This window comes from Centroberyx gerrardi, chromosome 11 (genome assembly GCF_048128805.1).
Source record: "Centroberyx gerrardi isolate f3 chromosome 11, fCenGer3.hap1.cur.20231027, whole genome shotgun sequence".
In the NCBI taxonomy this organism is placed as follows: Eukaryota; Metazoa; Chordata; class Actinopteri; order Beryciformes; family Berycidae; genus Centroberyx; species Centroberyx gerrardi.
In genome coordinates this window covers 19,205,552-19,229,134 of record NC_136007.1, presented here as the reverse complement: position 1 = coordinate 19,229,134, position 23,583 = coordinate 19,205,552, and the positions used below count along the sequence as shown (strand labels likewise).

At 39.5% G+C, this 23,583-nt stretch overlaps 1 protein-coding gene across 2 annotated transcripts; it reads right to left on the bottom strand.

Moving 5' to 3' along the window:
* Window positions 1-4,471: 4,471 nt before the first annotated feature.
* On the bottom strand, window positions 4,472-23,583 carry vezf1a (vascular endothelial zinc finger 1a). Of its 2 annotated transcripts, none has more exons than XM_071925417.2 (5): window positions 23,517-23,583; window positions 12,850-13,601; window positions 8,980-9,049; window positions 8,474-8,636; window positions 4,472-7,063 (listed from the first exon to the last, which is right to left on the bottom strand). In XM_071925417.2, exons 1-5 carry the CDS (start codon window positions 23,547-23,549, stop codon window positions 6,702-6,704), a joined length of 1,380 nt encoding a protein of 459 aa, XP_071781518.1. In that variant the 5' UTR covers window positions 23,550-23,583; the 3' UTR covers window positions 4,472-6,701. The 2 variants fall into 2 exon arrangements, with proteins under 2 accessions (XP_071781518.1, XP_071781519.1); XM_071925418.2 differs by having other exon boundaries at window positions 4,472-7,033.

Below are 23,583 nucleotides of genomic sequence, written 5' to 3'. Positions count from 1 at the left end.
ATGTTGTTCATGTTATTGTAGATATTGTGCTGACAAATCCCCCCAAAACACACACACACACACACACCCACACACACACACAAATGTTGTGCTATCCCAGAAATATCACTGGTGCCACGTTGGTCGCCTCCCTGAAAATGTGCTGAGGCCGCCACCAGATCCTCTGCTCTCACAAATGTCTTTGCATGTCTCTGGAACACAGATGCCACCATGCAGGAACATGTATGTTGCTTTTGCCTGGAGGTGGTGAAAACAGATCCTGGCCCACAGCAGTGAGTAGAGACTAGACGCAGAGTGAACACAGGCTTTTAATTCCTATTACTCAATGCCGGATCAACAAGGATAGACTACTACTGAGGACTCAGATGAACCGGAGCGGAAAAAATGTGTGTAGACATCACCATCTGGTGGACAATGCTGAACACACTTACAAACCCGAGCAAAGATTCTCTGAAAAATTCCAAAACAGAGGATATGATATATCCAGAATGTAACCAGTTGTCCAACTCAATCATCAAAATAATTATCTTCAAACATTGGCCTGTTCTTTCATGTGATCCTGCTCTTCGAAACACTGTCAGTTACAGACCTCCAAAGGTTGTCTTCAGTAGAGTCAGTAACCTGAAAGACTGGCTCCAAACCCAGCAGCACCACCTGGCTACCTGGTTTCCCAGATGGTTTTAGATGCAGCCATTGCACACACTGCTTTAACATCACCAACACAAAAACATTCCCTCACCCTCTGTCAGGAAAACCAATAAAAAATAAGAGGCTTCATTAACTTTGGATTACAGGAATGTCCTGCGTGGGTCAAACTAAACAATTGTTGAAAACCAGAATAGCAGAGTATAAAGCTGCAACAAAAACATGGAATATTCCATTGCTTGCCACTACATGGAAGCTAGATCTTTGCCACACACGTTGCGGCTTGTTGACACTGAATGTGTACAGATGTAACTGAGAGGTGGGAATTTGGTTAAGTCCCTACGGGAAACATACTGGATACTACTACTTCAAACCCAAACACCCTTTGGCTTAAATGAAACACAAAATAATTGACCACTAATTCAATTCAATACTTTATTGCCATGTCAACACAGTTGATAGGAATTTGCCTCAGTGCAGCTCTTAAGAACAGACAAAAAAAAATAAAAAAAATAAAAATAATAATTATTATATAAAGGCCTACTATATAATTATTCTTTGGCTGTAAGGGCTAAAATTGATATGATGATGATGATGATGATGATGATAATGAATATCACTTATTACCATTACCATTATTATTTCTAGTGCTTGGGCTTACAGATATAAATGTATTTTATTATGTACATATATAAACCCTTTGAGTACATTTAAAACCATTGGCCTGACATTTCTAGCGTCTATTTCTAAGCACTGCCCAAACAGAGGTGTTGTCCTTCCCTGCCTCCCTGCACAGGTGTTGCTGCCTCTTTAATCAAGTCTGCTTGTTGGATTTTTTTTTAAATTGTCTTTCATATGTTGTACCAGGATGAACTTTTCACTTTTAAACTTTTTAAAACTATTTGTGCAATAGCTTGTGGGAAAGCTAAGTTCCTAAGTTTTCACTGAGTTCACATTTACATCGCCTACATATTTAGCATACTTGAGGATTTTTTCCTCTGCGACAAAAAGGTAAATCTGTCCCTCGCACTTTTTTTCTAATGCAAGTCCAACAGCTCCCTCTAGCGGCAACGAGTAGCAAGCCCTGGTTGCGCAGCAACTCGCGCACCACAAAAGGACCTGAAACCTCCCACATGCAGGATACTCAACTTCATGTTTTAAGAGGTAGTTAAAATGTTCAGCAAACCAGCAAAAGGGCAGCAGACATTTGATTATTGCCTCAAGAAATGTAAGTGGACTCATACTGCATTTGGTTGGATAGGTAAGTCATCTGTCAAAATAGATTAGCCTTGTCTAACGTTACAGTCACCTAGCTAGCTACATACCAGCTTCAACTCTTGCTAGCAGTCGTAGGGGACAGTCTTTTCAAAGCTAGTCCAAATACCAACTTTTTTTTTTTTTTACTTTACTATATATATTTAATTTGTATTTATGTATTTATTTATTTTTAACTTTTACTTTACTGCCAATAGAAAGAGCAGGGAACAGCACTGGTCCTGCACAGGTGAGGGGTTGCTGGCTGGCCAATTATAGGGTAATATGACAATGAAGTTTATATTCTGCTTGATATTTAGGAGATAGGCTTTATACAATTAGCTGGTTGACAATCATGGTATATATTGCAATTTTAGGGATGCTCGTCTCAATTTCTTAAAATTTCACCTTTGCTGTTCACTTTTTTCTGTACTGTCAACAGAAAGAAGTGACTGCAGAGGGAGCAGCAGGTAACCTCCTGGGATGGCTAAAGCAAAGAGCTAAATATTCTGCTTTCTATTTAGCTAGCTACAGTTAGGCTTCACCAAAGCTAGTTGACAGTCATGGTATTTCTTACAATTATAGGGGTACCCTTCTCAATTTTTACTCCAAATGTAACTATTGCTTTGCACTTACAGTATTTTTTCCTGCACTGTTAATAGGAAGAGCAGGGAGCAGCAGCAGCAAATAACTAGATTAAGATAACACTGGATTCAAGATTAATTTCCAAATGGTAAGTGTACAGAGCCCTGAGTAGCATGTCTGAAGGCAAGTTTTAGAAACTTTTAGATCATTCATGGAGCTTTTGGCATGTGCTGATGGATACAAGGAGGGTGCTAGTTCATGTACAGAAGCTGGGGTTCAAGGTCAACTGGCATAAGTGCGATCTGGAACTGAGGCAGGAAGTAGTGTGTGTGGGCCTGGTCCTCAACTCTAATGAGAGAGTGTCTCTCACTCCATGTTGCAGTTCAACCAGTTCATCTTCAGTAAGTTCAACACGGTGCTACGCAGCTAAGGCAGTGATTTATTTAGTTGACGTTGGCTAAATGATAAAGTAGAATTAATATTATATAAATAATAAAATATAAAATAATAATATAAAATAAATATATATATAAAAACAATATATATATTAAAAAAAAAAATATATATATATATATCTATATATATATATATATATATATATATATATATAAAAACAACAATAATGTTTGGTTGTTTTTTTCACTTAAAATGCCAAATAACATAGACGTGCCACTTAAACATAGATGAAATGCTGAGTGGAGATACTGTACATGACAGCTTGTAAAAAAGGCCAACAGAGTGCTAATACAGATCCTCTCTCTCACGGCAATACAAATTTTGGTGAAATAAATCTGGGGATGGTGCCGGAGAATTTTAGGTCATTCAAGTTGTGATGTTATAAGGAAAGATAAATGACTTATTGTCTGATTGGTCCTGTACCATGACTCAAAATAAAATTAGACTTGTTGCACTACTCATTACACAATGGCCACTTGAACAAATCAAAATCAAACTTAGGTAAACTAAAAATATGTCGCCTGATACTGTGTTTTAGAACACACTAAGTTTGATAAGATCCAGATGAATGGATATCAGTTTTTGGAATTTGTGGCACCAATATAGAGATAGAGGTAGACAGAGACATGGAATATTTTGCAATGGGTCATGCTACAAGTTCATAGTTATAGCGGCAATAGTATTGACTGTTTGGGCTGGAAAACTGGGACTGTATCAGTATACTATGCCAACTACCAAATGTTTGTAGGTGACAAAAAAAACAAACTTCAATGGAATAAATCCAATTTGTAGATAAAAGATAACTGTATATTTGGACAAATACAGTAGGGTTTCAGTACTACGGTCTTGAACCCCTATTAATAATAAACCAGGTGCAAATACACAGAGGTTTCAGAATCCACAGGACTTTAACTTCTAAATATAACTGCAAAGGCCATTTGTGGGTTCAAACCAAATGGGAATGTTAAAGACTGAAGACTATCAGGAGCCAGTAGCTCTGTGGCGGTGTCCAAAGATTAGGTTTTGATACAATTTTCATGATGGCGATATCCGAGATCCGAGACAGACAGACCTATATACATCCATCTTTGTATTAACGTGACTGTAAAAGGCTGAATGTTTAAAGTGCCACCACATCCCTTTTGATGGATATGTACACAATTTAAAAATCGTCCTCTGAACATTGGTCCTGGCAAATTTCAAGTCAATTATAGATGCACATGCATCAACCACTGCTTAACTTGATTACTGTTGAGGATTTGTGAGGCCCCCTATGTGTTGTTTTTGTAGAGTCTAGGCCTGAAAGCCAGTGGTGCCGTTAAAAGGCTTATTGAGGTAGCTACAGTTGGAGGGTGACTGTGACATGAACACAGCTTTGCTTGTTCAAAAACCATGAATGCTCTACTAAAGTGAAATATAGCCATTAGCTTGTGAGTATTTATAACTGGGGTGCCCTCTTAATTCTAAAATTGACCATGACTAAAAACATATAAACACATTTGATAGTTTTCTTTTATTTAGACAACCCAAATAAAAGGCACATAAAACATTGCGCATGTTTATGTAATAATTTGACAAACATACATTTAAAAAAATGTAGGAATGTTTGACCTTTCTGCTAATCAGAAAGCCTAGCCTCTCATATATACAAAATTACCATTGTTAATGTTCTAATACAAAAGATTTATAAAAAGGTTATTTTATCTTTCACATCTATTGTAACTACCATATCCTCGGAACTAAAATAGTTTTGTACAAAGATATACATTCAACTGCCTTCACAAGGGTCCTGGAATTTCCAATTCTATTTGTTCCGTAAAAATAAAGAGATGTTCAATTCCACAAGAAATGTTCAGTTCATCACATTATTATAGTATCAAATTTGGCAAACAGGCTATCATAGTGTATCTACGTAAATGCATAAGAACAAAAAAAGCTAAGCTAGTATTTTGTTTGAAACAAAACTTGGGAAAACGACAAACATGCATATTGCATTTTTCAGTATACAATGAATCAACTCAAAGAGCTGCAACACTGTCAAGATAACATGGCATTCACGAAAAAAATAGTTATGGTTCAACAGCTACAGTGTTTGGGGGCATGCAACTTCTGTCTCCTCCCATTATTGCAATGGGCAAAAACTTGCATTTTGTCAAAAACTTTGATGCCACAATGTGGCTGACTGATTCAGGCAGGCCAAGATACCTCTTTATTGTGGTTGTACTACCATCATTCATCAGTTGCATTACTTTTTAAATGTTCATAAGTGTTTCCTCAACACATCTGCAAACTCATTCAGATCTCAGCCACATAACTATCCAGCCTGAGACCCAAATGGATTTTTAATGCAATGTAAAAGGTACAGTATGCATACCATTACAGATAACATAATTTAAATGGACGGCTATGTTTCAAATCTATAATTCTTGGACCCCTGGTCTCCAGTGGCCATCTAGCCAGTTCTTTTAACAAAAATGCCAAATGATTTATAAAATATTTACAAAGTAACATGGAAAGCTCCAGGATCAAGATACATGGAAGATATTGTCAATTGAAAAGCAAATGAGATCATGTGTTGTGGGCTTTTCAGTGAGTTTCCTGAGTGGAGGGTCCATAGTATTGTGTTGGGGTTATCACAGATAAATGATATAAAAAAAATGCTTAATGAATATTCAAACAAAACTATAATCAGTCACCATAATGATGAAAATAACAGCCTGAAAACGCTTCAACTACAAGGCCAGGCCATCCCATGTTATGCCACTAGATGGCCCTCAAGTGTGCAGGCTGGTTACCCCACATACTTAATAGACTCCAATTTGATCTTTGATAATACTGCTGTTCACCTATATGCAGGATATGCTTTCAGTGCAAGACTCATTCCATTCTCACTTCATGGAAAAATGAACACTACAGATAGGCAAATTAAAAAAAAAACAAAAAAAAAAAACAGACCTTTGCCAAACAAAAAGAAAAACAATACACATTTAATAGTCAAGAGGACAGTGTCAACATATCCACTTAAATGACAAAAGCACAAATTAAAATGCTGATGTGAAAATACACTAATATGACAACTGTACAAGTTAGTCACTGTACCTCAAGAGCATACCTTCTATCTGAAAAGAAAAAAAAATATAGTACTGTGAAAAAATATCCTTCCATGCAAGTGGAAGCTGCTGTCCCTTTTACTAGACTCATCTCCTATAACATTAAATAGTGATTAGCAGGCTATAGTTAAAAAAAACAACAACATATACGTAACACCCAAAGGCTTTGCAAGAGAACTTGTGAAACATCAAAACCAGCAATTTATAGTTATTGCTTAAGTCCATTTCTCTTCTCCCGTACAAAGGTAAAGGTGTGTTTTCCTAAGGAGTCCTCAAGGGTGCTTGAGGAGTCATCTCCTTTCATTCATCAAACCCCAACTGTCATGATACAAATCACAGTCTTATCACTCATTAACTCACTACATCTATGTTTTACAGTTCTCCTGATTACAAGATAAATCCTACCTGATTTCTACACAACTGTTCTGCTTCTCATGTCAGTGATGTAACATTAGTTGGGATGCAGCTGTGACTCGGGGAGCTCCTACCCTGGTTGCACAGCTCACGCAAATGTTCACTTCGAGGTTTGATGAAGTAAACCGGGTTTAGGGGGAGACGCGACTAGGCTCGAGGTGCAAATAACGAGGACAGGAGTCTCCTGTTTTACTTCATTTTCCCTTTCTATCTGGCCAGTTCAATGCTCTCCTCCTTTTACCAAGGTGGGGAAGAAGGCAAGACTTGGGACAGAAAAGGCATGCTTTCCATTGACCTCATAGCGATGTTGAGGGGCCCTATATTCATAGGCATGGGGGTGGTTATTGCAACTGGGTGGGCGATGTTCATGGGTGCCGTGGAGGGGATGTTGACGGAGGCAATGTTGACAGGCCCGGTGATGGTGACTGGATGCTGGAGGCTGACAGGAGACGTGATGTTGACCGTGTTGGTAGTAATGTTCATTTGCGCTGCTATGGTGACGGGGTTGTTGCTCGAGATGCCCCGATTCATTGCCGTGGTGATGGGGGTTGAAACGGTCACAGGTGTGGCTGAGGAAGAATTGCAGACTGCGTTACCATCTGGAAAAATGTCACACACAATAGGCAGTGTTACGTTTTAGATCTGCAGCTCTCCCAGTGCGACTCAAATGACCAACATCCATCCTTTTGGACGGTGAACTGTATGTAACCATACAGTTCACCGTCGGTAAGGAGATGAAGGGATGTTGTCTTTACATTAATGAATTACTTACTAAAAGAGGATAGGTAAATAGGCTTTTAAGTGAACGGGAACACCCTCCATCACTCTTACTATACTGTAATGCAGCTTAAGATTTTACTGGCAAAACAATTTCTCTAAGAATGCAGCAGCGGAGATTTGGAAATAAAATGCCACACAGACATGGGCTTACCAACAGTCAGTTCAGTTTGTTTGTGTGTTTTTTGTAACTGTCAAAATTTGCAATTTCAGAGCAGAGGTAGGCAGAGCACCGATTTTCTGTTGTGTAACACGAGTCATATTCAATATGGAAAATTAAAATGTGTATCCTTAGAAGTGACAAGTCCTATTCTCTGCCATCTCTAGTTTTTTTCACTGCTGTAAATAGAGTAATACACAAGGCCCTGGGGGAAGACTAGTTGTTAAGGTGACAGAATTCCATATGTAAGAATTCAGGAAGTCTGAGAAATCGGGGTCCAACGGCTCCCAACGTAGTTTTTTTACGCCCTGAAAGCTGACACAAAGTTTTTTCATGTAGGAGGCTCGTATCTACTGTCATTTCCATACGACGTGAATGCAGCATAGGTTCTCATGTCAATCTATTTGGATTACGGGACTTGTGTGTAAGGTTTGAAGATTCATAAGTTAAAACTTACACAATTATTCAAGTTTTACTTCCTTGTAGATACTGCTCAATAAAGAACAGACTTGTAGAAAATCAATATGTAAACTGACAAAGTTATACACAGGTGTAGAGGAGTGTCTCACCTTGACTGATTGACCTAAATTTGCTTCTTGAAGACCATGGTGTGGTGGCGCCCACAGCATGATAATGTTGAATAATCACAATCTTACTTGAACTTGTAAAAAATGCAATTTCAGATTTTTAAAATTTATTTAGTCAAAAGATTTTTCATGAACACTCACTAAATGACACCAATTAAAGAGAAACATATGCTTAATAATGGTTCTCCGTGACACTTTATATTGTAGCACTTAACTTGGATTGGGACTTACTCATATGCTTTTAATACTTCAGCATGGTAGAAGTGACTATTTGGCCTTGATATGTTTTATCCAAGTTATTTGTTGGTTTTAATATTTTTTTTTTTTATATGCCTTTACTACATGTTGTTTTATGTGTTCTTATAAGTATTTTAAACCCTGGCTGCAAACCGAATTTCCCTCGGGATAATAAAGTTGAAATACTATGCACACATAGGCCTATACATTAATGTTGTGTTGGCAGAGGTGTGTGTGGTCTGACATACCTTTGTTACAGGAGTTAAAGTTGGTCTGTCCATGAGTCTTTAAATGGCTGGTGATATAGGCTGCACTGAGCATCTTTCCACAGATGCTACAGGTGACCTTCCCTTCATGTCTGATCATGTGGGAACGGAGTCTGTCTTTGGTGGCGAAAGCAGAGGTACAGGCCTGTAGGTACATAGCAGACAGGGACAGAGGGTCATGGTACTATCATTCATACGGCGCCCAAGCTTCAATCCCTAAGCCTGGAGCACCTTCAATCATTTATCTGCATGGGACACTGATACTTCCACTTTCTATAGCCAATAGGTTTATTTTAAAAGAGGCTGCTGCCAAAAATTCTTTGGTGTCTCAATCGCAACAAACTAGTGTGAAAAAAGTTTTGTGCGAAAGCTGCTGAAAGAAGAGTACCTATTGCAAGTGGTACAATTAGTGTTAACTAAAATATGTTGTCAACAATGAGCTAATAATAATAAATGAGCTGCTGATAATTGGCAGTAATGACTCTTACCGTTACTTGACATTTGAACGGTCTTTCTGAGGAATGGACATGCTTCACGTGGCAGCTCAGGTGGTCTGGCCTAGATGGACAAAAGAAAAAAGAAACTTTTTAATCTTTTGCCAGTGTGTGTGTAGTGTTTTAGCTCCATACTCCCATTCCTTGAATGAAAAGGTTTAAAAAAAGCACAATCCGTGATTGATGGAATTGCGCCTCTTCAACATTGCGTCGCCCCACTTCTGTGCTTGTTTAGTAAACATTGTGTTTGAGCGGGTGGTGGGGCAAAGTGCAACAGCGACCCCTCCAGGTGAGTGTGTAAAGTTAGCAAAGTTAGGTTTTGCTAAAAACAAACTGTTTACATTCTGGGCACAGCACATATTTTTGTAATTCCGCTTGCACCGCGGCGAGAGGCTGCGCACAAGCAGAAGTCGCGGATTGTAGCTTTAAGTGCAGATTGTCTGCTTTTGTTTGGACGGTATTTTCACTTCTAGCAAAACTACAAGGAACTACAGCCCTTAAGGTACATGGGTACACCTCAGGATACCAGTAGTCAATTTCCAGTTTTTATTGTGATTTCTAAAAGTCTGCAACATATAAACATCAGTCTCATTATTCTCTTTCCAGTAGGGAAGTATTTCCCAAAAATATTTTCCTTTTTTCAATACAATAAAGGCTAAATCTCAAGCAGTGTTTCCTCCAAGCTTGCTAAGGAACTTCACGCAAGATGCATAGATCTCTCTCTACAGCCCGACAAATTTACTTAAGTCAAATTTTGTGCTGTTCTTGCGTTATTGACAATATCATCAATGAAATGCATCTGCGAGTGCATTTCATTTGTGCAGCATGAAACCAAGTAGTCCCAACTTTAAGTTAGTTGAGGATGTATTGAAAAATTAAATAGGCCTACACAAAATAATTTATGATTTATTGTTTGTATTACACAATATCTGTTGCAAACATACAAAATTCCTGTTCTACCATTATACCTTTAAAAAATACCACCCCTACCAAAAATACTAAATTGAACTGAAAATAAATAAAAACTAAACTAAAGATTTGTAAAAACTAAACTATAACTACCAAACCCACACTGAAAACAAACTAAAACTATGCTGAAACTGAAATAAAAATCAAAAATGACATATCCAAAACTATAATAACCCTGCTTGGTAGAGAGTGCTAAAAGATCATTGTAAAATTTTGGGAGCACCACATGAATGTGCACAAGCACAATAATACACACTATACTAACACTAATGTGCGAGTCTGTTGTAGCTTTAGTAGTGAGGGGGTAAAAAAAAACTGTTCCTAAAATTGCAGTCACTGGTGGTTGATTCTCCATGATCAATCAAGCGTGAATTAGTTTGACCTAGTTTTAAAATGCACCAACCAAAGTTGGTGTGTTTTTATATTCTTTTCCACTTTTTTTTTCTCTCAGAATGCACTGAAAATTTAGCAATACACTATATCGATGTGTGTATTATTACTTTTCCCAGGTCACTGACATTGCCTCCAGAAAGATGTAGAACCATAATGAGAATTTCCAGGATCCTGGTTAGCAATGTTAATTCCTAGGCAGAATATCTTGAATATTTTGCTGTTCATCTAATAAAACTGAATGTAAAAAAACACAAAAGAATTAACATTGACATTCAGCACTTTATCCGTAACACACACGACTATCCGTATACTACTTATGGAGTGCACTGTATATCAGTGGTTACAAGAACACAGATGCACACAGCTACTCCCCTTTTGACCTTTACAGTGAAACTCCAGCATTCACAAATCCTACTTGGCACACATCCCCCTATGTCAGCTTGTTAGTTCTAGTGAAGCTGTGCGCTGAATCATGTTAGAAGTGCCATAATGGAGTGAGTAAGGGCAACAGCATTGGCAGCTGCTCCTAAACCGGAAAGTTTCACGCTGCTGATGGGTTTTTTTTTTTTTTTTTTTTTACAAATGAGAGGCGTCAAGTGGAATCTTCTCAGTGGTGCCATGAACCGGAATCATGTGGGTTTTTTTTTTTTTGTCCCAATGAGGAGGAGAGCAGACTCCAGACAGTGCCTGCCTGCAGAACTGGCTGAGTGGCAGTGACTCAGTGCCCTGTTATTCAGTCCCCACTCTCACTTTCCAGTATGCTGATGAATCCCTATCCCACGTCACTGTGTTGGAAGCGTGCCTAAAACTGCCCTGAACAGCACAGCGCTAATGTTACAGCTTGGCCAGGGTGCACCCAGTTTACTTCTGTATAAGCAACAGAAATAAATTCCCTAAAAATGTAACCTTCCGGTGAGCCTCCTCAATGACCCAACGGTCTACAAAAAGGACCCATATTCAATGCACAATCTATTCAGCTCTTTATTACTCATCATGCAAGTGAATCACATTGCTAGTGATGCATACTTGGGAGTGCTGAGTAGATGTTACAGTGGCATAAATACTGAAAGAAGGCAATTTATGGTGCAAACACTACCAGGGTAAGGGGCTCAATTCCCGCTGGGGCCGCCCATGCTAAAAATGTATGCGCTCATACATTTATAGCATATAACATTGAGGGGAGTGGGGGTGTCAGTGGGGGGTGGAGGGGAGAAGCATATGTTACTGGTCATGTTGCGTGGAGGCACTAAACATTTCCGGTGTTATCAACTACCAATATTCTCTGCCAGGTCAATTTTGATTTACAAATCAAAACTGAATCACAGTTTGGCAGATACTTTCTTGACTAAAAAAAAAAAAAAGTAACATTTTTGTGTTCATAAACTGTGAGGCCATCATGAACCCTTGTGTTATTCTATGAAATATTTATTCGCTACATAGTAAATATGAGAAGAGGTCAGTGTTGACCTGAACATCACTAGGAGGCTAATGGAATTCCCTGGGGAAAGAGATGCTGTGACAAGCTGGCGGGAACCGCAAAGTGACAAGTGACGCTTCCCCCCTCCCTTAATACACTAGCACTAGTGCTCTCTCATGTGCGACTGTTTAAACATGCGGTTGAATTTGGGAGGGGTGGGGGGGGAGTGGGGGTTGGGGTTATAAAAAGGTACTGAGTCCAAACAGTTTAATACAACTATAAATCAGAAAGCAAAGCGATGGGAACCTACATGGACAATAGATCATATAATTACGCTTCTGTATGAACCAATAATACAGAAAAAATGTGTTGAGTAGTGGTAAAATGTAGGCTAGATTTTAGGTGAGAGAGCAAAGGAAAGAACGGAGAAGAGAGGGAAGAAGGTTCATATGGGAGAGCAGAGAGGGAGCAGGGTTCATGCCGGCTGCTTTTATAATTGTAACAGCTTTACTGTTTGCACAGGACTGAAAAACTGCACTGATGCTGGAATTTTTTTTCTATACAGCAAGTGTAAGCTTTTGGCTGGTTATGTGGTAGCTTTACTGTTTGTACTGAAGTGCAACGCTTGCACTGATGCTGCTGGAAATCATCATATTTTGAGGAAAAATTAGGAATTGGTCTAATACATGAATAATTTGATTTGATTTTTTGATACAGCTGTCAAAGGCTATTACTTTTCAAGGTTTACTTTAGTAGTACACCTAATCAGAAGGACTTAAGAATGGTACCCTTTAATATTATGTCGCATATCACATCGTTATTACAGTATCCAACAAATTAAATGCACATTTTCTCCATATCGTGCAAGCCTATTCTCAATGCATGTGTGTGTGTTAGCTGTATAACCTTCAGAATAAATTGGCCATTGTTCCCCTTTAAGAAATGCCACCTATTTCTTATGAGTGAATATCAATCAAGAAAATTGTAAAATGTACCCATACCCGTGTGTTCACATATTAAGAGCCATCACTGAGATGCAAGATAGTCAAGGTACTTAAATGTGTTGCATGAAGTCTTGAGCCTACCTGGAAAAGCCTTTCCCACACACAGAACATACGTAGGGCTTGTGGACTCCTCCGTCATGAGAGCGAACGTGGTACGTCATGCGGTCCTTCCTTTTAAAGCGCTGCTGGCAGATGGGGCACTCGAAGGGCTTCTCATCTGAATGGGACAGCTTGTGGCGGTTCAGGTGGTAGACGTCACGAAAGGCCTTGCCACACATCTCACACCCGTGGTTTTTCTTGACGGGTTTGGCGGGTTTCTTGGCGGCATTTGGCTGTGGCACATTGCCCATCGTGGACGGGGTCATGATACTTGTGCCTGAGGAGACGGAGGTGGTTGCCGTGGTGAGGATACCTGCGACCGTGGAGATGTAGGAGGGGTTGGCGCTGTTCTCTCGTGGCATGGTGGAGATCATGGGCACCATGGTGGGGGGTGTCTGGGCAGTCTTCTTGGGCCGTGACACCATCTTGATGCCCGTGTGGCAGGACTCGTGGCGCCGCAGGTGGTAGCTGTCACGGAAGGCCTTGTTGCAGTAGCCGCAGATGAAGGGAGTTTTGCTCTTGTGTTCCTTCTTTATCACAGGCACTGGTGGCCGCACACCCCCTCCGCTCACCACATTGTCTTTCAGAAGATCGGCGGCGCTGACAGGGGGCTTGTGGTCCATGGGGATGGGCAGGACAGGCTTCTGGTCAATTTGCTCAGCTCCTGCATTAAGAAGTGGGAGCAGGCTATTCTGGGCCACCTGGTGCTGGTGGTGGAGGGCTTCATTGGCCTGCTGTTGGAACACACACACACACATGACATAGCTTAATATTTGGGTGGGCCAAACAATAACAATTATCTAAATATTTAAAGTCCAACAAGAAACTGCATTGTAAACTGTCAAACATATGTGCCATTGAAAAGAGTCCAAACACCACAACCTATTTTCATTGGTTACAGTTTGACTTATCAAATCATATCAGGATGCATTAAGTGAAAGAATGCACAAAAATGGGATTTTGCTCACAATGCTATTGGATCTTCAAAATCAGATATGGATACATGGTCAGGCTTGCATGGTGATTGAAATTCTATGTAGTCTGGACACAGTCCAGCTACAATGCACATACAAACAATGTAAAGAAATGGAGACAGAGTGGGAAAAAGTAATGCAGACACAGAGTTAAAGAAATAGAGCCACAGACCAAGTGTAGACGTGAACTCATGAAATCTGATTCCTAGAATTCCTAGATCTCAAAAATCATGTCAAAATGACAAGTGTAATGATAGCCATTTGAGCTGTATTCTTATTTAGAGCAGTGATTTTCAAACCAGGGGTTACAATTAGCTGTGAGTCCCAGAGGAGGACTAGGTGGGTGGGAGGAAGAAGGAAAAAATAAGTTCAAGTGTGTTGAAGGTTACATAAGCTAGGCTACTTCCCTATCAAAGACAGTTTGTGATTAACGCGTCTTTTTTCCTCGTTATTATTAACAAAAATTCCACAACCATACGCGGAGATGAATTCCAGACGTGTACCTTGATGGCTAATATTAATTTAATGAGAGCATTAAGGCACTACCACATCCCATGACACTGAAGGCTGAACACTTATTAATGTTGCATAAATGTCACTCCAAAACAGATTACAGCATCCATTAAAGTATACACTCAATATTGGGCGTAGAAAAATAGTTTAATTCAGTCTGAGACAGCATGAACCCCCCCACTTTGCATCAGGCTGTCAAAATCCAATCCCTGTAAAAGGATTGCCAAAACCAACCAAAAATGTTATTGACATCTGTGCCACCACTGGATAAGTCAGGGGCTCACTTAATACTGAACCACAGTATTGTCTAGGTAACACCCCATCTGACAAGTCCCATGAAAACAACAAGGTTAGTAACTAGCTAACTACAGCAGCAGAAATGGGCACTGGATCTGTCAGTAATGCGGTAGACACACAGCATGCCACTACTGCAGAAGAGTCCAAATCTGCTGGATGAAAAATGATCCCATCATGATGGTGCTGATTCATCATGTGACTGCAAAGCAAGCCTGCCAAATTAGAGGCAGGGTAGAGTCCAGTTTAACTACCAGGAAGGCTTTGCACAGCAAGCCATAAGCTCAGTTAAACAGGAGGAGACAAGGTGTTTTCACAGCAGCTCAGTGAAAGAGTGAAGTTCACATGGGCACCACAAAAAACTACAGGTAGCCAAACAGGACAAAACAACAGGGATCACAGACACAAACATACACACTTGCTTTTCTGTCTGGGTACATGGCCTCCTACTTGCACAGTTATCTGTGGTCTTGGGGCTTTACAGGTGAAAACCACAGCCCACTCTATCACCACCTCACAATGGGGGTGGACTGGTTGGGTGCAATTAGTAGTAGTAGCAACCACCACAGGAAGTCGCTGAGTTAGGTTTCACTCATATTAGTAATCTAGTCTCCTGACTGGGGAGGTCAGACACAATTTACATATCTTGCCGCAGCCATGATCCAAAACAAAATTGGAAAATATTTCCAAGAGAACCAAATGAAAATCGCTCATGGCATTTTTTCTGGGCAGGTTCCCCGCTGAGGGAGAAGGTTAGTGACGTCAAACAGTCGAGCTACTCACATCCATCGACATTAACAGACAAGCACACAGATAAGCACACACAGAGCTGCAAATACTGCATCTGCAGGGATGGATATTAATAAGAGTTAATTGATTCATGTTAATTCAGATTCCTCAATTATTCTGGCTAGATATACAGCTTGAAACTGAGGTAACAAGGAAAGAAAACTACTACTCCTTCTAACTCTTTATTCACGTTTATAACATCTTTATAGAGCACTCTTTGCTAAAGGCTTTTGGTAAAATTTAAAATCCTATGCAAATACTTTTTTAAAATCCTACCTAAACATAACATTTAACACTGTCCTTTAAGTAATGAAACAGACAGTCAAGACAACTTTGTTGTCTTCCACAAGCACAAAAGGACAAGGTGAAATGCTTGACCTTTCCCTTTGAGGCTCAATCATCCATCCAAGACGGTCAGCCAAGAAAGGACTTGCAAGAAAAGAAAAATGAACCAGACAATGTCCTCCTTATGTCATCTACCCTATTGTGAAAGACACAAATCTGAGCAGTGATGCACTCGGGGCTCAGCAGGGGATCTTTGTATACACATCTTCACTGATTTGGCTCCTCTATTCATGGGACAGGGACATTGTTTATCCACACACCACTCAGCTAAACTAGCTGTCATTCTCTCATACGCAATGGGACCTGGGAACTCACTGAAAATGCCACCAAGCCCACCCAGCCATTTGTCTGAGCACCTGCTCACACTTGCCACCTTCCAGGATTAGTCGTCATTGTGCCAACACTAGCCCGACTGCTGGCACACCAGGGGTGGGGGTGCTTTATGTTTGGGTGGGGGGATTCCAGTCGGGAACCCTCTTTGTGAAGCTTGTGAACAGCAGACATGGCCACTACAGACAGCCTGGCCCCTATACAGAGGTGCAGGGCCTGAAGGCTGCTGTGCCTTCATGCAGCTCTGACCATTTTGACACAAATGCGCTCTGACAACTGGGGTCGCTCCCTCATAAATAACATCAAAATGGAGGGAGTGTCCTGATGGCTCCACAGGCCATTGTAGGTTTGAGTTGAGCTCATGGTCTGAGTCACATTATGCACTGTCTCTCTTCCATCTTTCTTGTACTCTCCACTACTTGTCTAGTGAAAACAAATCCAAATTTTTACATAAAATCTAGAATCAATTACAACATCAAAATGGAAGGCGAGAGAGGAGACAACACTAGGGCCAAAAATACAACAAAATTCAACAGTCAATGGTTTAGATTTACAAAGGGGGAATAAAATCCAATTTCCTTTTTGCGCTAAATCCAAACGTTTTTAATCAAGTGTCAGATCTTGTGCTATGCAGTTTTGTTTGCCAGCTATGAAAGCCTCAGTCTTTGCCATTACTTTTTATGAGTTTGTTTTGAGTCTGCTCAGTTAACAAGAGCTCTCACAAAACTGAACATCATCACTTTTGTAAATGTTAAAATCCTTTTGATGTTTTCTCACAGCCTATCAAACTATATGTGAATGTTACAGGGACTCAGTGACCTGCCTGTTAATTCTGTGGGACCTAAGTGGAGGCATTTCAAATCTGCTAGGAGCAAGCAAAATTTTGAGCAGAAATGATATTTGGATATAGCCTTTTCATTCTTTCACCTGGGCCTGGACAGGGTCATATAGGAGGAGGTTATTTTGGCCTTTAACTAAGCTCTTCACCATGCCATCTTGCTGCCAACAACATTGAAATCAATGAGTAAAAACCTCCAGAGGTGAGAGGCGTTTAGCATGACTCATACAACAACCCACTGCAAGTATTCCTGTCAGGAACAAGGAATTGATACAAACAGTTGGAGATGTACTGCTGTTTAAGATCTATAAAAATTATGTTCCCTGGGAGCAAAATCTCAGCTCTCCTGTTGCAAGGAAATATTTTACAAACACCTCTGAACTTCAGGCCCCAACTGTGATATCATATAGAGGCAAAATGCTCCAATGGAATGACACCAGTAAATAGAGAAGCAACATTTTATGGCAACATTTTGGCTAACATACATCCTATGATGTAGCATAGTTATGGCACAGACTGATCAATCGATGTCTGACATTTCACATCTGTAATAAAAATCGCTAATTTTGATGGACCCAAAAAAAGACTAGGCTAATATTTGTATCCCAACAAGAGATTGGAAATGATACCACAGCAAAAGATGAACATCCATTAAACAATCATTAAATCTGAATAATCAATGTGTTTTTAATTTATGAGCACTGACAAAAATTATTACCATGTTACCATGGTCTTCAAGAACCAAATTCAGGCCAGTCGCTATACCTGAGGGCTATCAAACTTCATCACAGTGTGGTAAAAATTATTTCCCACAATTTATGCGTCTGTTATTAATTGAGCAATATCTGCTTAAAGTCCCTAGTTGTAGAATATTTATCTCAATATATCATTCTTATTAATTTCGATAGCATAGTATAATGACTGCAGAAAAAGGACACCATCGCGGTATAAACTGGTTAAGTCTATGCATTGCTCTCTATGTGTTTATTCTATTTGTCCGGGGGTACAATTTTGGCGCAAAATGTGCAGGACTGACTCACGACACAAAGATAGACCCTCAACCAAGACAGAAAAAGGACTCGCTTTGCAAGTGGCACAGGTGATGCAAGTGGCGAGTCATCTTTGCGACAGTGGTTAAACACTACCAGTAAAGGACTCAAGGGTTCGCCAAAGTCATCTAGTTTCAAATTCTACTGGTAGCAGCTTTAATAAAAGGAAGTTAGTTTAATTATTGTTTTTTTTGTTTTTTTTTTGTTACTTGAAAGGCACTTTAATCATGCAACAGAGAAGAGTGTCTCATCCCCGTAATGCCCTATTCGCTGTATTTACCCAAATGTCATGACGTCATTGCCACACGTGTGCCTTTTTCCTCATTAAAATATTGGCTTATCATCATTGTAAGATAATAAGAGGACAATATGTTAAGTTATTCACAAATACATTTTTGCCAAGAAAAGCTGTGCAGCTGCAGAAAATAGGATTCAGCTGATAAGGGTTTTTGAATGCCCATAATGATACTGATAGTAGAGTGAAGCTGCTGATAGCCTAAAATTTTTGCTGATATTCAATATCTTTACATTTCACTAGTCATAAAAAAATTCCCCCCAAAATTACAAGTATTCAGCATTTTTCAAAAAAATAACATATGGATGCATACTTGTGTGAAATCTGATTAAAAGGTTGCATTAGAGTAAGTTCAGGTTAAGGGCTTCCCATAGACAACCAGTGTAGTATTGATCAATTATACAATATCTAATCATACAAACTGTATCATATTCATATATCGCAGTGGACAATACTGAACTGGCCGATACAATTTTTAATAAAAGGCCAATATTGGTTGGTCATATTGACAAACTGATGTAGCCTTCCAACTCTCAACATGATGCTATTGTAGCTGATTGTTGGACACACAGTATGGGAAGAGGTAGTCAAAGACTTTTGTTTAAACAGGTGTCTTGATAACATTCAGAGGTTAAACACTAGTGAACCTTCGAACTCCATAATGTGATGACAGCCCTATTACAAGAAAGAAATCCTGTGATGCTCAGTGCATCTTTATCTGTGATGAAGTGTTGTAATTAAATTTTTTGGTGTGTTCACTTTCCCTCAACTTGCCTCATCAACATCTAGTTAGTGATTTCCTACATTTCCACAATTATTTCGACATTTCCACAATGAACTCCCTGAGAACAGGCATGAACTTACTGCATTCAGCAGCTGTAGATGGAGAGAGCAATAGCGATTGTGGCACAAGAGTTTTTCCAGCAGAGAAAAGGTGAGAGTCGCTCCCCTTACTCAAAACACAACATGTCTTGTGGCTGCACTGTGTTATGGTTTATTGAGGCTACTGCCGGTGGAGAAATTGGTATCTCTTCCTCTTCTACGATGGATTTCTCTCTGTATGACTGTTGAATGTCAGTGCAAAATGGGGAGTGGGGAAGCTTTTGCTCTTTGATTCTGAGGGACTGACACCAAAACCTGGCATTTACCACTGATGTTTAAGATAGCTGAAATATTTTCTGCTATCAAACTCCATTGCCTGTGTTTATCCGCAGGAATAAGAGAAATACCACCAAACAACAAAATGGGCCCAGAAGTGCAAGGTACATCGCCAATAGCTGTTTTTAAAGCTGCCTCCTTTATGTTGAACTGTCACATTGAATGGACACCTAAAACCTTTTATAAAAATGTTTTGTTGTTTCTGTTGGTTGGCCATTTTAGTCTCCAGAGTAAGCCAAACGTCACTTCGAGACCGTTTTAGAAACAAGTATCAGGCATAGACGGATTATGTTCTCACTTGCTGTGGCTCTCACTTATGTGCACTCCAACTTCTCTCTTACCATCTCCCTGTCTCTTTGCAGCATTACTTGCATATCCCTGCACATCCAGAGCCAAATTAGTAACCTGATTCACTGGGGCACTTTGCAATGTCATGGTAATAATAATAATAATAATAGTAATAATGATAACTAAATTGATAAAAGGATCCAAAGTCAGAAAATTCTAATATTCACTTGTGCACTTATACTAGTGAAAAGTTGTTAATTTCCAATGCACCTTATTGTCCCATTAATCAGATAAGAGATTAATGGGACATATCTAGAAATTACAACAAACTTTGAGTAGAAGTTTAAAGAAATACTCTTGTTCAACTTTCACTCAAGTCAATGAAAAAAATAAAGAAATCAGCACTCATTAAGGAAAGGTAACTTGGTCAGTGACCTAAAAATGTCCCCCAGCCCAAATTTAAATCAACATATTATCTAAACTTTTGGCTCAGGCTGACTGTTAGCAGAATGGAAGCAATAATTTGAAAGCACAAATTAAGATCATAGGTCAGCTCTGCCGTTTATATAAATGAGAATTATGGCTTGTAAAATCTTGTCATGCTTTTGCATCTCTTATCGCCTCTCAACACAGAACTACACCTAATTTTGCTTTACTCTGACAAGTGCAAAAACTTTCAGTGCCAGTCTCTGAATGTGAGATGTCCGTGCAGTAAAATTTCCCTCTGGTGCAGAATTCAAATGTACAGAGCCTTTCCCCCAAAACAACAGGGGAAAGACATGTGATTAGGATACTACTCAAGTTCGTCTACACAAAAATACAGACAATTTGATGAGCGTGATTGATGCAATACTTAATAAAGGACAAATCAATCATCAGTTATTAATGAACACCTCTAAACTCTAGATAATAGCCTTCTATGATGGAAACAACGCATAGGACTCAAAACTTGTGGCAACACTAGCAATGCCTATGCTGGTTGCTGTAGCAGACACCAATAACTCTTGCAGTCCAACAAATTGATAGAAATATAAACATACAAGTATCCATCTCCTTTGAAGTCAACTTACCACCAAGCACCTAAAAATATTAAGATGTTAGTGCCAACTGTTGGTACTAAAGTTTTCATTACCACTGCTTTTGTCACAGCCGAACTCTGTAAGGGTAACTGTACTCAGCTTCACTTGTGAATGATAAAGGAACAATGTGAGGTACATAGCCTAATACATGCAAGGCTTCTGGCTACATGCCAGATACAACAAACCACATTGCCAATGCACCTTTTTCATCTGGAAGGAATAACAGCCAAACATGTGATTTAGCTATCAAACAGGCTCTATTAGCCAAGCAAAATGCAACTAATGCCAGGCCCACAACACACTGAAAGAGTCTGAATCAATTACTGCCATCAATGGCCATGGGAAGTAGCCTATGCCTAACTTTGTTACAGATAAATGGTAAATACCTTGACTTACTATTCGCATTCTTGCTAAAACTAGCTTGACTCAGACGAAGCAGTACTAATGCTAACACTGAAACATTAACGTTAGCTTGTGTAGCGAGTCCCTTTTTCCACACTTCCTTTTAGTGGCATCTTAGGTGAGAAAGATCAAACCTGGCTAACATGGCAATTCTAATTCAAGCAATCGTCTCTTTGGCACTTCTACCAACACTAGTCCACCTTCTCCCCCGTGTGATCCTCTTGACTGCCTCTCCTGTGGTGATTACACCACTAGCCTGGTAATGGGACACAGATCCAGTTGTGTCTGACTTCCACCCATTCCTCCCCTCCGTTTCCCATCTCAGTGCTCCCTCTCAACATCAGTTTGATACATTTTATCATTATCATATTTACTAGATCAATTCATAGATTGCCTAGATAGTAATTCTTATAAAATGAAAAAATTTCAACAAAAGAGGTCACAAAGCATTTAAAATATTATTGGTTGGTTATGGGTATGTAATTCAAGGTACAGATGTCGGCATCACCACTGAAAACTCCTGAACAATACAGTACTCTTAACCCAACTGTTGCAGGTTTCTGATTTAAGCAATTACATACAGTGGTTAGTATATTAAAAGTATGTACTTAAGTGCAAGTATGTACTTAATGGTCAGAAACTCAGTTCTTGCCCTGTCCATTTTTGATAGCTTTCTAAAAATGAGCTGAAAAGCCAATCTTTTTTTGAATTGAAGTGTATAACTCCAATTTTGGTTACTGGGTGAGCAGATTGTTTGAACTCTAAAGGCATAAAAGGCATAGTTAATGTGCAACACATAGGCATTCGTTTCCGCCACAAAACTTGCTTTAAAAGAAAGCACAGAAACCAACATTTATTACAAAACATGTCTCAAAGTTTAAATTTAGTTGACTGACCACTGCATGAAACAAAAAGCAATATTGGCAAAAACATGGCAACGATAATATAAAAACAGTTTGAAGGCAAAATTAAATAGGGAATGCTGCTGAACCGCTGGAAAATTCCTTCAAAGTTATTCTCGTGAGGAGTCCCCCAAAAGCACCATGTCATAGCCTAGTGACGCACAGCTCCAAATCCAATAATTTGGGAAATACATTTTAAGATATGTGGAAATTGATCTGAGAGAGCACCTACGATGATTTCCTTGGGACACACATTTCCTCATTTGATACCCCTCTCCCCTAAAAACTGTTCATTTGCTGTAAAAGTAACAGTTCCAGGTCAGTCTTGCTCTCCGAGTCCCTAGTTTTTACATTTTTCATGTTAACAAATACTAGCTCAAATCCAAACGCTAGGCCATGTGAATAAAACATCTAATTTCTTTAATTGAATAATATCCCCCCGTAATACATAATGGAACCACCAAACCGTGACAGATGTCATACATTCTCAACTGCATGACTCACTTTCTGGCTGAAAATGAGTTTGTCAATGGCGCATTGAGCACGTAATCTCGGATTGTGGTCAAATCTGTGCGTTCATTGCTAGTATTAGCAAACATTATGTGCATAGTTTGAATTCCTTTCCACCACGATCACCGAAATAAATTGCTGAGAGCTACTGGCGACCGCTGGATATCAAGCCATATAGTTTAGCCGGTTATCTTAGCTAAATTGAGCTAATTTAGCTGGCAAGTTTGATTAACGCAGCTAAAACGTCGTTAGCTAACTTGGCTAGTTACGGTCGAACCGGCTGAGGGAAGCGGAAAGTTCAACGCTGACTTGCGAATTGCCGTTAGGTTATTATCAGCTGCTAAGATTTGCAAGTAAAGAAGCAGCTAACATTTACTACGATTAGTTGCATTAAAGCTAAATTAGCAGTGATAATAGCAGCTATTAAAGTGCTAATGTTAGCTAGCGTTACACCTCATTATCAGACGGCGACTGATCAAGCCTTCAGTCAAAGAAAAAACAGGTCTGTCTCGATTGTAACGGTGCAGTGGCGTCTCCAGCCTCACTTCAAATGATCCCGCATGTTTTGCTGGCTTTGATTTAGCAAACAAACTTAGAAATCACAAACCCTGCCGAGTTATCCAATAAACATAGTCGATAAATGTGTATAATTTAGAAAGATGATCCTAATTTTCAACACAGAGAGAATAATTTATTTTTTTTTCTAGCGTCATGCCCAAGCCTCACAGCTGGAAGCCTGGATTCATATACCATTGTTTTGCTTGGTTAGTTGATCTTAGCATTACACATTTGAAAACTGGTTTTACCGCTAAGGTATCCAGCGTGGTCGTTTTCAGATTGTTTTGCCAACTGTCCTACTTTCAAGTTATAAGAGTCAACTTACTTGAAAAAGAAACGTACTCCAGCTCGGCTCCATTTCCACACTTATAAAATTCTGTAGGAAACCTAGA